The following is a 16,036-nucleotide window of genomic DNA, read 5'->3' as shown; positions in this document are numbered from 1 at the left end:
ATAGTATGTACTTGTTCTAACTATAATTAATAAATAAAATAATTAAATTGCACTGGAAAATTTTGATTAGTGAACGAAACTAATAAATAATCTAATGAATTTATGGCGATTCCAACCAGTTTTGTTTAACAGCATTCAATTGGACATTTATTTCTCTAGCATTGTGTCTAAAGTTGGAGATCTTTCTCTTGCCATTGATTCTAGTAAATTGCCGCCTTATCTAGCTGTCTTGGGATAAAGAGTTGGGACCACATAGGTAACCATTTCAAGATTATTTTCCATAAACCAAACCATGTTATTTATTCACCCAAGAAACCTCTAAATGAGAAGCCTCTATTACCATTCGTTATTCACTTTGGACTTTATTATTAATATTTAAATATGTATGATATTGATATTATTGTTATCTTGTATATATATATACATTCACACACACATACACTAAAGAAAACTCATATTCAATTATAAAGCGGAATAGAAAATTTTTATTTTTAACAACAATATAGTAATTTAGTAATTAAAATGTTTTTATATATTATGATCTGACTGTAATTAATGTATAATATTTTATTTAGTAAATTTAAATATTTAATTTATGATGTTATTTATTCACTAAAAAAATCTCTAAACGAGAAACTTTTATTATTATTTATAATTGACTTTGGGCTTTGTTATTAATATTTAAATATATATGATATTGATATTATTGGTATCTTGTATGTATATATACGCACACACACTAAAGAAGGCTCAAATTCAATTATAAAACGGAATATAAAATTTTCATTTTTACCAACACTATGTTAGTTTAGTGACTAAAATATTTTTGTATATTATAGACTGATTATAATTAATGTATAATATTAAATTGAATATTTTAATTTACAATATGTTAGTAAAATTATAATGACTAAATTGAATTTAATTTAGTGAGTTTATTATATTTTTTAAGCAAAAATAATAATTTAAGATAATTATTTTTTTAATTAAAATAATTATAATATATTAAAATATAATATAATTTTTTTATATTAAAAATATAAAAACTAAACGATTTAGTTTCGATATAAAAATTAAAATAACAAAACAAATTAAAAATATTCATATTAATTTATTTTCAAAACTTTATTATGTTATAATTAAACCAAACATTAAAAGGAATAATGTTAATCATATCATATCATATGTATTAATTAAGTGAATTGCACTGAATAGAGTTGTTTAGTTGGTGAAAGAACTGTACTTTTCATAATTTGTTTGATTTATTTAAATATTATTTGAGAATAAAATACTAAATGGGGTAAATGAATATGACCATATATACATATATGTGTGTGTGTGTGTTTATAGAATAGCTCAATAAATTTTGGTGCATGAAAACTTGTTTAAGCTATTTTTTTTTGAATAAATTTAAACGTATTGAAAACTTCATCTCTGAATTCACACATATTTTAAGTGATGAAAGTTAAAATTGTTTTAGAATTTTTACAGAAGATTGAATAAATGTGGAAATAAACAATGCGTCTCGAATTTTTTAATTTCAAACTTTAGTTCTAAGTAAAATTCTACATTAATATATATTGTTATTATTTTAACTATTTTCTAATTAAATTAAACATTGAGTTGCAAGAGATAAGGTGACAAATTTTTCACTTACCGAAGATGTTAGATGTACCAATCTAAGCCTTTTAAGTAAGGCGAACAGAAATTAATTATTAAAAACAAATTAGAAAACCGACCAAAACTCACAGGTGTAAGTCCATCACTTGATTCTGGAGAAAACGTATCATTCTTTCCTATTTCGCTTTTGAAAACGATTCCCACCAAGTTTCCTGGCCCCGAATCGACATCCGCCCCTCCTTCCTGCCAAGCTTGATTCCAAGGGGACGGCAAACCCTAAGCAACACACGTCGCGGCCGCAACTATGTCGCCGTCCTGCGACGGAACCTCCAGTGACGGCGACTGCTGCTCGCGCCTCTCCTGCGAAAATGACGGATTTAACGACAATAAGATCGGCAAACCAGTTGATTGCACCTGCATGCAATGCAAGAGATCGGATCCCTCCTTCTTGTCGTCTTCGAATTGCTCGTCTTCTCCTTCTTCCTTTGAGTTCAATTCCGAACCGTTCAGGGATTCCGAGAAGCTGCGGAGGATCATTTTCGCTTCAGTGAAGGGATTCTCAATTGGAGCTGGCCTCAAAGGTGGCTTAGCTCTCTTCTCGATTTTGGCTCGTTTAAGACGTGGTAGATTATCAACTTCCTCGAGGTAAATATTTTTCTCAATATTATGTCCTTCAATGTTTGATTTTAACAGTGCGGTACGCAATATATATTTTTTTGGTGAATACAATACTTATATATTTGGTATAGGAAAGTTGAGCAAATCTCGAACAGTGAAGCAATTGCTTTGGCGATCAAGGAGACGGTTAGATATGGCCTATTTTTGGGAACTTTTGCTGGTACTTTTGCCTCCGTTGATGAGATTATAGCTGCTTTGGCAGGTCACCGAAGGCATGCTCTACACCCTTCATTTCTCTTGTTTATACTATTAAATGCAGTTCACTGTTTCATTTCCCAAGTTAAACGTTTAAATGGAATTATGTTTGATGAAGCGCGGTCTAATTGTAAATCAGAACTGCCAAATGGAGGGCTTTATTTGCGGGCTTGATTGCGGGGCCTTCGATGCTTCTCACGGGGCCGAACACACAGCACAGAAGCTTGGCCATATACATATTCATGCGCGCCGCTGTGTTGGCGGCACGCTGTGGGATCAAGAGCAAGCGGTTTGGGCGGGTTTGTAAGCCACTCACTTGGAAGCACGGTGACATATTCCTTATGTGTCTCTCCTCCTCGCAGATTTTGTATATTCTCTGTTCACCCAAAGAATTTTTCAGTTTATTAAATTTCATTTCTTCTGGAATTTTTTTCTTTAAAATTGGTCACTGTTTAATTTTTTTGCTGCGAAATTTTGGCAATTGCATGCCAAACTTGTCCTTCAAGTCTTTGGAAGCAATCACGAAGCCAAGCTGGTAAAGCTGGTAAATGAAATATTAGCGTCCTGTTGCATTGAAAAAGTGGGGAATGCATTTGGTCGGTCTCTATAGTTAAACTAGAGAAAGTATTTGCTCAATGACACGCGCCATGAGTAAATAGTAGAGCAAGCTGCAATAGAACAAATGGAATATGTATTTTGATCTATATTCAAGAGACGGTGTATTATTTTCTAAAGTAGAAATTTCTGTTTTCGCAGGTCTGCTTACATTTTGAAGCAAGAAAGTCTGCCACCATCATACAAGTCTTTCCTCAATAAACATGGTGGGAAAGATGCCGCTATTCTGCAGGGTGTAAAAGAAATTGCAACAGGCATGTCGTTCACTAATTTGGGGGCAATAGAGAAGTACTACATGTCTACTGGCGTTAATGTTAAACTGGATCCACAAATGAAAATTCCGTGTTTGGTATGATTTCTTTCTTTGTGTATTATTCTACAAGATGACATCAATTTGCATCAGTGAATCTTTACAGCGAAGAAGTGCACACATTTTGCCCCTTGTAAAAAAATATTAGTTGCTTTTGTTTTTTTTTTGTTTTTTTCCTTTTCTGGGAGAAAAGATATTGATTGCTCTTTGTGATAGGTTTCCTATTTATCTGCTTTCACAACTGGTTTAAAATGTTTGAAGTGAGAAATCAGTTGCACATACTGCGTCAACAAATAGGATGTTCTTTGTGTAACTTCTGATTGGTCCTCTGGGGCTAAATGCTTCAAATTTATACAAAGTTTCCACAAGTGCTGCTATTCTGCTTCGGCTGGATGATTGTTTTCAATGCTCTTGAATAGATTGTTTAAGTTGCAGTTTTCTCCGTAATCAGAGTATATGCAGTTTGGGCCCCGAACTACTTTGCTAGAGTCAATAGTTCTTGGAACTTCTGTGGAAGTATCCTATTACTTTCGCGAAGTATGCTTAAATTTTACAACTTCTTACAGATGGTACACGGGAATCAATCATGTGGTGCTCATGTTGTTTCTTTTCTTATTCAAGCCTATAAAAGAGCATTACCAGTATACCTTCCAGTATATTTAATTCCTGCACTGATAGTTCATCGTCAAGACCTCCTAAAAAGGTAAATATATAGCTATATTACTTTCTTGTTTCAGTTCAGTTTCAGTGCTTGATACAAAATGGTAAATCTTCTGTCTGCTGGGATTGAAATTGCTAGCATAAGTTTCAGCCAGTATCTTACGTTGTGCATTTCAAGTTTTCGCGATCTAATTTGAGCCTTTAGTCTTACATGGTTCAATTAGTGAATAGTTAATGGTTAATGTGGCACTGAAGCCTATATGGTTGGATAAGTATAATATTCATTTTGTTGTCCAGACAAACTTTATTTTGCAAATATTGGAGAGAACATAAGTTTATGATGTCTTCATAATCGGGTGTAGTTCCTCATAGTTTTGAGCATTTCTGTAAGTATGTCTCCTCATTATAATCCTTTTAAAGCTTCCATTCTCAGTTAAGCTGAGTTCCTCAAGTTTCAGAAATTGTTTACATATCTCGATCTTCTTCCATATAAGACTTTCCTGTTGACCCCTAATTCTGTGAAGCTTTTAAATATTACTGAGATCAGGAATCTGCAAATTAATCTCATACTCTTTTGAACGAATCCTGCAGGCCCTACACAATTTTAGGGAAGGGTCTTCTTGGTACGGCGAGATCAAGCTTATTTCTATCTGTATATTGCTCATCGGCCTGGTCAGTGTTCATATTCTACTATCCCACGCTTTGTTTTGCTATCATTCATCTTGCTGCTTTTGAAAGTCAGGTTACTTTAGAATCCTCTTGTTCTTGGTTGCTTTTATTATTACTATCATTTTCTTTCCTTTCAAATGGATGTATCCTAGGTTCTATTTATGATATTGCAAGAATGGTAGCTGTTATTCTATGTTCCTAAATGTTTAGACAAGAATTGACTTTAGTACTTGTGACAGATATAACAATGTAACATTTTTTCATGCCTTTCTCCCTAGTTTTAGTTTTAGTTTTGAACGGAAGCTGCTAATGCTGCTCATATAGGTTATGCTGATTTTCTCATTTGCTCGATTAGTTAGTGTGTCAATCTTCTGCATCCTGTCCTGTGGTTAAGGTCTCCAGCACTTTTGCCACAGACCTTTGTTACTTATGTTGCTTTTTTTGTTTCATTAATCAGGATGTGGACATGCCTGCTATTCAGGATTTTTAAGAGATGTAATATACCAATGGTGGCAATGGGGACGGTATGTAACATTCTCAATTTACCATTTGAACTGTGAACAGTGTTTTTGTTTGGTTTTTAGAAAGTGATGTGCTCTTGTGCAGTTTCCAACTGGCCTGGCTTTGGGTATCGAAAAGAAAAGCAGGCGAATTGAGATATCACTCTACTGCCTTGCACGGGCTATAGAGAGCTTCTTTATGTGCATGGCCGATATTGGATGTTTGCCACCATCAACGAAATTGAAGCGGGCCGATGTGGTTATTTTCAGCATATCAACGGCTATCATTATGCACTGTTACGCACAGGAGAGGGAGGTATTTCGATCCAAGTACTTAAATGTTCTTGACTGGGTGTTTGGTGTGCCTTCCCCATGTGAAACACCTCGGTGCAGAAGTACTTAGCACGTGCAGAAGTATTTTTGGGTCCAATACACCGTTTCCAGGGTGGTCTGTCATTCTTTCCTGAATGACCAAAAAGAACGTGTATGTTTTTGTACTTTGTAGTTTTAAGTCACAACCGATAAATTAATTTTGATGTCTAACCAAAAGAAATAACAGTTAATACAAGTTAAACCAGTGCCTTCCTTTTACGATAAGGATGCACTCCCAAAATTAGTACTGAGGCTTTTACAGGTCTAAAGAAGTATTTAAATTTATTAATTTCCTTCATCTTTGTTCTCTAAAATGTGCTTTCAATAGTTCCTCAAAAGAAGAGCAAAAAGCTCAGTACTGAATATTGGCACTGCTTTTGAATTTTCAGATGAGTTATTTGTGAATAGCCTTGTTTTTTTTTTTTAACCAACGGCGGGTACATAATAAGCCTGGACTCAACAACCAAGAAATGCTGATAACACCCAGTTGCTTTTTGGTTCATCAGCAAAGAGGCTTTTCCTTCTCTACTGCTATTAGTTATAGGCTTATAGCAATTCATTACTGAAATGGCTTGAATTTTGATCAGACATGCATAAAGCATATGTTGCATGGAAAACCACGGAGGGGATGAACAAATGATCATATATGACGACTAGAGTAATGATATCCAGTTTGCAATTTTAGGTGTTCCGCTGGAAGACAAACTGTAATTCGAATCCCGTGTCTCGAGGCCTCTTATTATTCTACATAAGAAGCAGATGAAGCCTATCCGGAATCATGTCTCCCCATCACAGAAATCTTTCCATTCCTTGTTTCAAACAGCAGAAAAAGCAAGAAACAAGGAACATATTCCGCCGATAAGGCTCGTACAGTCTCATTGCTGGTGGAGGAGACTGACAATGTACCTTTCATATGTAGAAGCCATGATCTCTGGTGCCCAGCTTGTAATAGACCAAAACTACATGAAGCTTATATAGTTACATTGCTAGTAAACCTTCTGGAACTGCTGATTATTAAATAAAACCCAAACTGACCTAAAAGAAAGAAAGAAAGTTCAGCGCTATAAATTTATCAAACGAGAAGGAAAGCTACATATCCCCGATGGCAGACATCAAGAAACCATGAAAAAAGCCGGGAATACGAAGTCGAAAACAACCAACAGTATAACGTCGAATTAGTGGCAGGGAAGCATTATATATATATTCTAAACTATGCGAATTAATTATGGGGTGAAATACAAAGGGATTAAACAGTTAAAAGCTTCATACCACTCCGTAGATCGCAATGACAATGAAAGTAGAGTAGGCAAGTGAAGGACAAAATACTTCAATCGATATCCATTTATCTCATTACATCTTAACTCACGGTATCTAAATCACAACCCTAATTAACAATCTTCCTCAAACCTCGTCTTCATGAAGCAGCATATTGGGAATCCCTTTACTTACAAGAAATTTCCTTCCAGTTTCCGGACAAACTAGAGCACCCTCCTCCAGGTGAAGCTCCAGAAGCGCATGATGAAGCTTCCTCAAGAATTCGTATGATTTGAGCGCCAAAGACTCGGGCGCCTCATCGGGAAGCTCCCGATAACCCATAGTTCGCGCGGCCCCAACAAGCGCCTTCCAATCGATTTTGGAGAACATGTTCCTAAGAAAATCGGCGTTGAAATCAACTTCCTTCTCCACAACTTGCTCCACTTCGATATGGAGAGGAAACCCGCAGGTCACTCCCTTGATGTTGGAAGATAGCATATTATGAGTAAGTAACCTCATATCTCCCCCACAAACACTATCTCTGTGGCTCCCTCTGCTTCTTTCGCTTTCCCTACTACCGGAACAGAACAATGGCGGCAGCAACCAAGAAGAAGAAGACTGCTGGGTAAAATTTCTAGGGGGGGTTTTAACATACAATTGCGCGAAGGACGATAATGCCCTTGTTTCGTCCCGTGGCTAAGCTTGTATAATTAATTAGCCCAAAGAAACGTTTCGTAGTGAGTGGGTAGTTTATGATGGGCCGAGTCTAAAACGTGAGGCTGTAGTTGAAAACAGTGGGAGGTCCACCCAATTTGAATCATTGAGAGATTTTGATGAATTTCTGAGTGTAAGAAATTAATAGCTGATAATGAATTTTACCTACAAATATACAGACGAGGAAATGGAACGTGAATTCTAGGAAAAAAAAAAAAAAAAAAAAGGAAAGAAAAAATTGTGTTTCTTCTTCCTTTTAATTTTGAAAATCAAATTATTTGAATTAATTTTTTTAATTCAAATTCTGCCAGGTTAAGCTTTGCTTGAAGATCAATTTTAACTGTTCCAAATTTTGAATTTGAGAAAGATTCCAATAGAAGATCAAACTTGAGTTAGCTCAAACTGGAATCAACTAAGCTATATAAAATCAAACTCAATAAACTTATAAACAACTAATATAACATCCTATTTGTCTGATCTTATTTAAAATTTTCACGAGTATAATTATATAATAATCAAACTATAATCATTACTGAGACAATAGGTTTGATTTCCTAATTAATGAACCAACATATTTGCAAGTTCTTGAACTAAAATAACTTAAAAACTCAGATCTCAAATTTGAATATGCTTTAAGTTTTAATGAACTAGTCCAAACTGAATATAAATCATTCATCCATATTAGTCTAGATCAATCTTTCAACATAATTTAAATATATTTTTCAAATAAATCAAATATCAAACCAATTTTGCTCATAAGCATTACAGAGTCAAAGTATTTACACAAATTAACAGGGTTTTTGTTCCAGAAAGAATGGACAGCATACTTATTCTCCAAAGAGAAAACAAATGAGAAAGAGTAGCATGTTTTATAGTTTTTTTAAATGTAAATATGCAGTATCCTCTCACTATCTCTGGATCAGTACAGTGGAAGAATGGCAACAAGCCGGAGAGAACTTGAGCGGGAGAAATTGCTGACAGTAAACATGAATTTAAACAAATCATCCATCAAGAAGAAATAAATACAATCAAGAAAATGTACATTTTACAAATTGCTTCGGAAATCATTGCCACTTCACTTGGTTTTGTAAGCTTTTTTAGCTTGATATGAACATCCACCACTTGTATAGAGCAAACCCATATACTGTGCTGTATAAGATCAGCCTCAAGGGGTAGATTCTATACCTGCACTTTAGGATTAACTAATCATTCTTTTTTTCAATTTAGCACTTTAATTCCAGAATCTAGTTGCACAAAGAAATTTGGGCAATAGTTACAAAAAGCTATCCTAAACAAGCTTCATGCACACTCTTTCAATTTTAAATGGATTTTGAAGCAAATGATGAGTCTTAAGAAAGCTACTTCCGGCTTTTGAAAAGCACTATGGTAAAAGATTAGAGCCCATCCAGCTTATAAGTTTTTCATTGATTGCTCAAGATCTTACCAAGATTCACTCCTTACAAATGTTATATGCTCAAAGGCTATCCACAGCTTATAGGGTTTTCATTAACTGCTAAAGACTACACCAAAATTCCCTCTTTGGAATGATATGGGCTTCGTTTTTTTGGTCAAAATTCAAGGCAAATTAGTACCTACCTTATTCGCAAACACCTCAAAAGCAATTACTAGCATGAGCTCAATTTAAGTTAGATAACCCTCTCAATCACTTCCACCACCAGCTTAAATGACTGGCTAGGGAAAGAGACATGAACAAATGAGTGAAAGAAGCCCCAGTCTTTTTCTGACTCTAATAAGCTAAAATTTGATAAGATAAACAAACATATAACAAAAGTAGCAAAAAATTAATTAAATACTATAATTAATCTCTGGTTCAGTTTTTCCCATTCTTGTGAGCAATCATAGAAAAGAATCCAATATCCTCTAAGCTTGAAAAAGTATAGCTTCTCATCTCTCTCATCAACTAAACCTAACAACTAAAAGGCAAAGGAGAATTTTCACTCTCTTTTCCAACCTTTTCCTACCAACCAAAGTTGAAGGCATAGGAAAAATAACAATAGCAATCAAAATAAAATGAAGTCATCATAGTTGGAAATAGAAGGAAATTAACCCCAAAATTGAAAACAAAACAAAAACAGAGCACAACTTACCTTCTTAGTCCAGATCTTTGAGCAAGAGCAGCTTCTCTTTCGTCGGCAGTGACAGGGGAGCACCACCTAGAGAAATCCCGATCAAAGAAATCCCAGTCCGGCAAAAGCACCCCACCAATCCCAAGCATACCCACCACGTAAGTAACCATCATCTTCTTCAACGACTGCGTCCATATCCCAACAACCACAATCACCGCCGCCAACCACACCATCGATAATCGCAGAGCGGTATCGCTCGCCATTGCAGACAAGACCAGAATTAGGAGTGTTAAACAAAAGCCTCCGAGAAGGTAATAAACTCAACGGGTAATTGAAATTCCGTCGCTAAAACTGTTATTAAGCAGCAGAAAAAAGAGGGTAAAGAGGGTAGAAAGCAAATGATGAGGATGATGGGGGAAAGAGAGATTTTGGTGGCCATGGAAAATAGAGCCAATTTCTTGGGTATTCTTCTATTTTCTCTCTTTGTTGGAAACGTGATGTAGCGAATTGCTTTAAATGCTGCTCCTCAACGGTTTCTTAGCTTCTTTAAATGTTCGGCTGCCATTATTATTGCCAAAGAATTGGCCATTAACGACTTCAAAGTTACTTTTTAAATAATAAAAACATAATCACTCTCAACTTCTGCTACCTACTGGGCAACTGATCGCCATCATCCTTGGGGTGACGTTGTTGAATATTGATGTTGTCCGCCACTGTAAAAAGCCCAAAATGAAGGCACATGGATTTAGCTCTAGCTCGTTTCTTTGAAAGAACAATTGGGCCAAGGTCGCAAATTCATCTCCTGGTTCTCGAATCGGTCTTCTAGTTTTAACCTGATCCATATTTTTTGTTACTTTCTGGGCCTCTTGCACGCCCAAGAGCCCACCAAGTTGAGAGATGAAAAATTAATATTTTTACTTGGTTCATTAAAAATACATATTTTTTATTTTTTAAATTTATTAATATGTACTTTATATACAGAATTATATAATTTAATTAACAAGAAAAAAAATGCAAATAAAAATAATAATGGAGTTCAAAAATTTAATTTTAATATTATCTTGTTATGCTTTAAATTATTTTAAAATACGTACCTCCTACATACTAAAATGAACAAACCTATACATACATAATTAAAAAACAGATGCACGAATCTAAAAAAAATTAAAAATATCTCAATTTAATTTGTTCTCTCAAGTATTACACATAATTATACATATTTTGGTGCATAATAAACACACGAATGTAAAGAAATAATGATAATAATTGCAAAGCTTCATTATCATCGAGATATATATAAATTCAGTCAATCCAAAAATTTTCTACTGACAGAAAATGAAAGCAACCTAAATTTAAAAGTTTTATTATTTTAATTTCAAAATTGATATTAATTTCTTTGTCATATTAATTAAAATTAATATTTTCCCAAATAATTAATAATATATATAACATATTTAACTCCATAAGCACATTTTTTTTTTTATTAGATACACATTTCATTAATAGAATATATGTATAGATTAGAACTAAAATTTAAAAATAAATTAAACCCAAAAAAAGTAACCCTTAATCTAACGCATGTAACTTCATTGTGGAGTGATATATAGTTGAACCAAATGTATGTATAGGTAGAATATGGCAGATATATTAGTTAAAATAAGTAACTAGAGAGGGCGGAGTAAAGTCAAGTAGGTAATTTCTTGTGATGTCTTCAATTTGTGGTTAGTCACCAATTAGGTTACCAGTGAAGAACTTAAAGACACAAATATTAAGCTAACTTGTCTGGAAATGTCTTTATATGGTATTTCATTTTCTGGTTTATTCACACAATTAAGCTTCAATTACAAGCCAACTCCTCATTAATCACTTTCTTGTACGTACAGTAACGCCACATTTCAATTTTATATCTGCAATTAATTTAATTTTCTAATTAAACCACAGTTAATTACTTTATTGTTATAATAATAACAGTTGAATTCAAAAGGAGGTGAGATTAGGAAGATTTTCTTCACATACATAAATCTATATATATATATATATATTAGAGAGAGAAAGAGAGAGAAGATCTTTTGTGTGAGATTCGTGCATGGAAACCGAGAGACATATGGATACGTGTGGCTGCTGAGGCCAATTAAATATATGCAACGATTGTGAGTTCAATTTATAATTAATCAGATTTTGGTTAGAAACCCACCAGAGCAAGTAAATCAGTTGTTTAGCTGACACTTGAAAACAAACTAAGAATATATATATATATATATATATATATTCAATCTATTACATCACATATATAAAGTTGATATCTAAATTAATTAAAAGTTTGATCTTTCTTACATCACTGCTTTATTAATTCGAATCCTCGAATGGTCCACCCGGACAAGGAACCTTCGTTGAAGGTATAATCATATCCTTTAATTTATAATTATTAATTAACCAAACTCAAGCTATACGTACGCAAATATATTGTTTGTGATTGCTAGAAAAGAGAAAAAAAAAATTAACTTGTAATTTAAAATGATATTTTAATTTCATCTATTACTTTATGTACCTCCTCAAACAATCACATAATGCATGTAATAAATATATATACAGACGCACATATACGTACTCTTGGTTAAATTATACATATCATATACGTATACGCGTGTGAGTATCTATAACATTGAAAAGTATATACGAACATGGAAATTTCGAGTCTGATTCCTAGTCCGAGTTAGTGTAGATTTTCCCTGGAGGCCTTGCATGAAAACAAAAATGACAAAAGGTATTCCTCTTTCTTGCCTGCATGGGATATGTTCCTTTGACCAATCAGAACCTGCCATGTATACCCAAGTCAAATTTTGCTAAAAAAAATCTAACAAGACAGTCCAAATAAAAAGTTCATCACTTGTTAAATTATTACCAATAAGTACATCCTATATTGAAAATTCAATATCTTGTTTATAATCAGATATAAACGTTAATTTTTTCCATGGCTTAATTGGCAGAAATAATTACACACACACATATATATATATATATATATATGGGAGGAATATACCACCATTTTGTATTTTTTTCAAAATTTCTACAAAGTCTTAACGTAGTTGTCTTTCATTTTAGTTAAATGGCTGTCAGGAAACTCAACGATTAATAATTGAACCTAATCTAAAAGGACAAGCACAGTTATATAGTCAAATATATATAAATATATAGTTTAATCTTGGGCCTAGGAAAATCTATATTGATGTCGGTTAGTGGGCAAGGAGCATACATATTTCAGGGAAAGGAGAGGATAAATACATATCATATTATGTATGCATATATAAAGAGCAAAGGCTACATTGTTCTTGGTGGGGGTTGAGAAGGAAGCAACTACCAAAGCAAATCATTAATCATATATAGTAAAGATAAGACATGGGAAGATCCCCTTGTTGTGATGAAAATGGCCTCAAGAAAGGGCCCTGGACTCCAGAGGAAGATCAAATACTTGTTGATTACATCCAGAAACATGGCCATGGAAGTTGGAGAGCCCTCCCCAAACTAGCAGGTATATTATATATATAGCATTATACCCGATTGAAAGATTCTCTCTCCACACAATGTTCTTTCCCAGCGCGTAAAACCGCCGGGATAGCTCCTCCAGCTGTTTTATTACTTTTTATGTTAAAATTTTGGCGACGACGGAACAGATCATATATAGCATTGAAAGGATTCTAATTAATATGTTTGCTACATATGTACTTATATGTATGCAGGTCTCAATAGATGTGGCAAGAGTTGCAGGCTAAGATGGACCAATTACTTGAGACCTGACATCAAGAGAGGCAAATTTTCTCAAGAAGAAGAGCAAACCATCCTCCATCTCCACTCTATCCTTGGAAACAAGTAAGTCAAATATAATTCTATACGTATATAATAAAACAGCATTGCTAATGCTCTTTTAACTGCTTAATTAATTTGGGTTTTCATTAATTAATTCTTGAGTACTTCATAGATGGTCTGCAATTGCAACGCACCTACCCGGTAGGACAGATAATGAGATAAAAAACTTCTGGAACACCCATTTGAAGAAGAAGCTGATTCAGATGGGTATTGATCCAATGACTCACCAACCAAGAACAGACCTCTTCGCTAGTTTGCCTCAGCTCATAGCTCTGGCTAGTCTGAAAGATCTAATGGACCGTTATAACCCATTAGATGAGCACGTAAGATTACAAGCTGAAGCTGCTCAGCTTGCCAAGCTTCAATACCTACAATATCTTCTTCAGCAGTCAACAGCTTCGCTAACCAGCAGTAATGACATTACAGATCAACTGGATGTTCTCGCCTTATTGAATTCAATTCCTCATACTAAAGAAGAAAATAATCCCCATCCAACACTTTTAAATTCACAAGAAATAAATAATACTCCACCAGCTGCTTCTTTTTCGCTTGGACTTGGTGGCTCTCAACCACTCCACCATCCAAGTCAATTATCTCACTTGCCAGACCCACCACCAGTCACTTTCAATTTCCAAACGTCGTCGTTGAATATAAGTGATGATTATCAGGTTTCCCAAAATTCTGACTTCACTACTTTGGTCAGCCAAGCAGCTGATCATTATAACCCACAACCTGATTGTTCATGGCTTAATCTTCCATCTCCCACTCCTCCTGTAATCCCGCCAACTTTAACCGAGACGTCATTAAGCAATGCAGGAGGAGTGGCTGAGAGCAGTTTTGGAGGTGGATCTCCGTATAACTGGCCCGAATTTGGTTCTGAGGACCCTGTTATGCATGGCATCTCATGATTGTCACATTTTCGACAACTTGATCTGGAGTTGCATGCATAATCACCATTCCATGCAATGCTGTGTGCGTACTCTGTTACTATAGGTATAATCTTTTTACAAATCGGATCATGCATGCATTCTGTTTTATGTTCATGCACCTACACTCAGACATAGTTTCAATGTATTATGTGGATATACAGGCCTTGTAGAATTACATACACACACACACACCCATATATATATATAGGAGAATGTTCTGTATCACTACGTACAGAGGCGCGGTTTTGTCACTGGACAATTGAATCATCCCGTCATTATTATTCAAGGTGCTGTGGGAGTTTTTTTTTTTGTTGAATATATGTTATTATTACATTGTTTTGCAAGTACTCTGAATTGAAAAGAAAAGTTTGTACCAGCCAGAAATCGAATTGGATGATTACTTTGAAACGGAATGCGTGATTAATTCTGTCGATGAGTAGTTAGAATTTGATTTCTTTTCTCTCAAGGGATTGACTGCTAAACCATGAAGATCAATTTTTAATCCACCCATTAAATTTTAATTTGTTAATGAATTAAGGTACGCCTTTTAATTCACAGACGAGTATATTGTCTTGTTCTATTTTAATTTCTTTTTAATGCTAATTTAAGTGTGCTTGGCAATAATTAATCTAGGTTGATTATTGGAAATGTTTTGATTAAGGTCAAGTTGGTCATGATTGTCAAAGCAAAATAGAAAAAAAAACGACATGGTTAGGTTTGTTAATTCTTCTCACTCGACGTCGTTTTTGAAAGAGAAAATTAAAGAAATTAAGAATTAAAAAACTTTTCACACCACCTAATCCTATACCGGCTCATAAATATATGTTATACATCACTCAAATCAAACGCTTCTTCTGTCATCACATTTATGTCGAACATAAGTTAGACCATGCGAGTGGGGAAGCAGATTCTATCAACTGATCAATATATATATATTTATCAGTTTGGTGGCGACTACATGGAAATTATGGATTGGCTATGAGTTGGAAACTTCAAGAAATGGTATGTTTTCTTTTATATATATATGTGTGTGTGTGTGTGTGTGGCAAGTTCAAATATCTCATGAATTAATCATGAGATATTAAGTGTACGTGTAGATATATTTGACGACTGATATTGAAATGGGAGACTCGTGAACATGAAAGTAGTTGGGTTTTAGAGATATATGCCAATCAAGCTGGTAAGAAATGCACGTAAAATTTGCCTTTCATATTTTTATGGTGACTTTCTGATCATGTGAAATTAATTAAGTGACCGTAGCTAATACGAGTTTATGGTCAAATTCTATAAATTTTTTATGCATGTCTTCTCTATTATGTCTGTGACCATATACGTCTTAGAAATTTCTTGGAGGAAGGTTTAAGTTATTCCGAAACAAATTCCAATAACTTTTATATATATATAAAGATAAATCGAGCAGTAAAAGGGCAGGAGGGCTGAAAGAAGCAAAAGCCCAAAATAATTATTATATGGGCCGCCAAATAGGTATTGGGCCCACTTGCACCTGCCAAAAATATAAAAGCAAAAATTTGACCTCCCCATTTCCCAACTGTTGTCTTTCACTGATAG

The 16,036-nt window shown here is 34.3% G+C and overlaps 4 protein-coding genes across 6 annotated transcripts; 2 read left to right on the top strand and 2 right to left on the bottom strand.

Moving 5' to 3' along the window:
- Positions 1 to 1,725: 1,725 nt before the first annotated feature.
- LOC110816675 (uncharacterized) lies at positions 1,726 to 5,917 on the top strand. Of its 2 annotated transcripts, none has more exons than XM_088221675.1 (8): positions 1,726 to 2,265; positions 2,370 to 2,510; positions 2,633 to 2,860; positions 3,250 to 3,457; positions 3,985 to 4,121; positions 4,670 to 4,820; positions 5,205 to 5,271; positions 5,354 to 5,493. In XM_088221675.1, the coding sequence occupies exons 1-7, from the start codon at positions 1,925 to 1,927 to the stop codon at positions 5,235 to 5,237; spliced, it is 1,239 nt and encodes a 412-aa protein (XP_088077801.1). In that variant the 5' UTR covers positions 1,726 to 1,924; the 3' UTR covers positions 5,238 to 5,271; positions 5,354 to 5,493. The 2 variants fall into 2 exon arrangements, with proteins under 2 accessions (XP_088077801.1, XP_021900657.1); XM_022044965.2 differs by having other exon boundaries at positions 1,729 to 2,265; positions 4,670 to 4,750; positions 5,354 to 5,917.
- Positions 5,918 to 6,865: 948 nt separating this feature from the next.
- Positions 6,866 to 7,566, bottom strand: LOC110816676 (multifunctional methyltransferase subunit TRM112 homolog A). The gene has a single exon (XM_022044967.2). The coding sequence runs from the start codon at positions 7,390 to 7,392 to the stop codon at positions 7,021 to 7,023; it is 372 nt and encodes a 123-aa protein (XP_021900659.1). The 5' UTR covers positions 7,393 to 7,566; the 3' UTR covers positions 6,866 to 7,020.
- Positions 7,567 to 8,292: 726 nt separating this feature from the next.
- On the bottom strand, positions 8,293 to 10,349 carry LOC110816611 (peptidase). Of its 2 annotated transcripts, none has more exons than XM_022044864.2 (2): positions 9,696 to 10,349; positions 8,293 to 8,561 (listed from the first exon to the last, which is right to left on the bottom strand). In XM_022044864.2, exons 1-2 carry the CDS (start codon positions 9,935 to 9,937, stop codon positions 8,507 to 8,509), a joined length of 297 nt encoding a protein of 98 aa, XP_021900556.1. In that variant the 5' UTR covers positions 9,938 to 10,349; the 3' UTR covers positions 8,293 to 8,506. The 2 variants fall into 2 exon arrangements, with proteins under 2 accessions (XP_021900556.1, XP_021900555.1); XM_022044863.2 differs by having other exon boundaries at positions 8,293 to 8,772; positions 9,696 to 10,343.
- A 2,598-nt stretch (positions 10,350 to 12,947) lies between these two features.
- Positions 12,948 to 14,843, top strand: MYB93 (myb domain protein 93). The gene is made up of 3 exons (XM_022045076.2): positions 12,948 to 13,203; positions 13,412 to 13,541; positions 13,651 to 14,843. The coding sequence occupies exons 1-3, from the start codon at positions 13,071 to 13,073 to the stop codon at positions 14,444 to 14,446; spliced, it is 1,059 nt and encodes a 352-aa protein (XP_021900768.1). The 5' UTR covers positions 12,948 to 13,070; the 3' UTR covers positions 14,447 to 14,843.
- Positions 14,844 to 16,036: the final 1,193 nt, after the last annotated feature.

Source organism: Carica papaya, chromosome 1 (assembly GCF_054855325.1).
Source record: "Carica papaya isolate Zhongbai chromosome 1, ASM5485532v1, whole genome shotgun sequence".
Lineage (NCBI taxonomy): Eukaryota > Viridiplantae > Streptophyta > Magnoliopsida > Brassicales > Caricaceae > Carica > Carica papaya.
This window is presented reverse-complemented; position numbering and strand designations above follow the sequence as displayed.

Coding starts and splice junctions, on each gene's coding strand:
- LOC110816611 (XM_022044863.2), bottom strand. CDS start 9,937: ATGGCGAGCGATACCGCTCTGCGATTATCGATGGTGTGGTTGGCGGCG. Junction 8,773..9,695: donor CAAAGATCTGGACTAAGAAG/GTAAGTTGTGCT, acceptor CCTAAAGTGCAG/GTATAGAATCTACCCCTTGA.
- MYB93 (XM_022045076.2), top strand. CDS start 13,071: ATGGGAAGATCCCCTTGTTGTGATGAAAATGGCCTCAAGAAAGGGCCC. Junction 13,204..13,411: donor AGCCCTCCCCAAACTAGCAG/GTATATTATATA, acceptor ATATGTATGCAG/GTCTCAATAGATGTGGCAAG. Junction 13,542..13,650: donor CACTCTATCCTTGGAAACAA/GTAAGTCAAATA, acceptor AGTACTTCATAG/ATGGTCTGCAATTGCAACGC.
- LOC110816676 (XM_022044967.2), bottom strand. CDS start 7,392: ATGAGGTTACTTACTCATAATATGCTATCTTCCAACATCAAGGGAGTG.
- LOC110816675 (XM_022044965.2), top strand. CDS start 1,925: ATGTCGCCGTCCTGCGACGGAACCTCCAGTGACGGCGACTGCTGCTCG. Junction 2,266..2,369: donor AGATTATCAACTTCCTCGAG/GTAAATATTTTT, acceptor TATTTGGTATAG/GAAAGTTGAGCAAATCTCGA. Junction 4,751..5,204: donor GTATATTGCTCATCGGCCTG/GTCAGTGTTCAT, acceptor TTCATTAATCAG/GATGTGGACATGCCTGCTAT.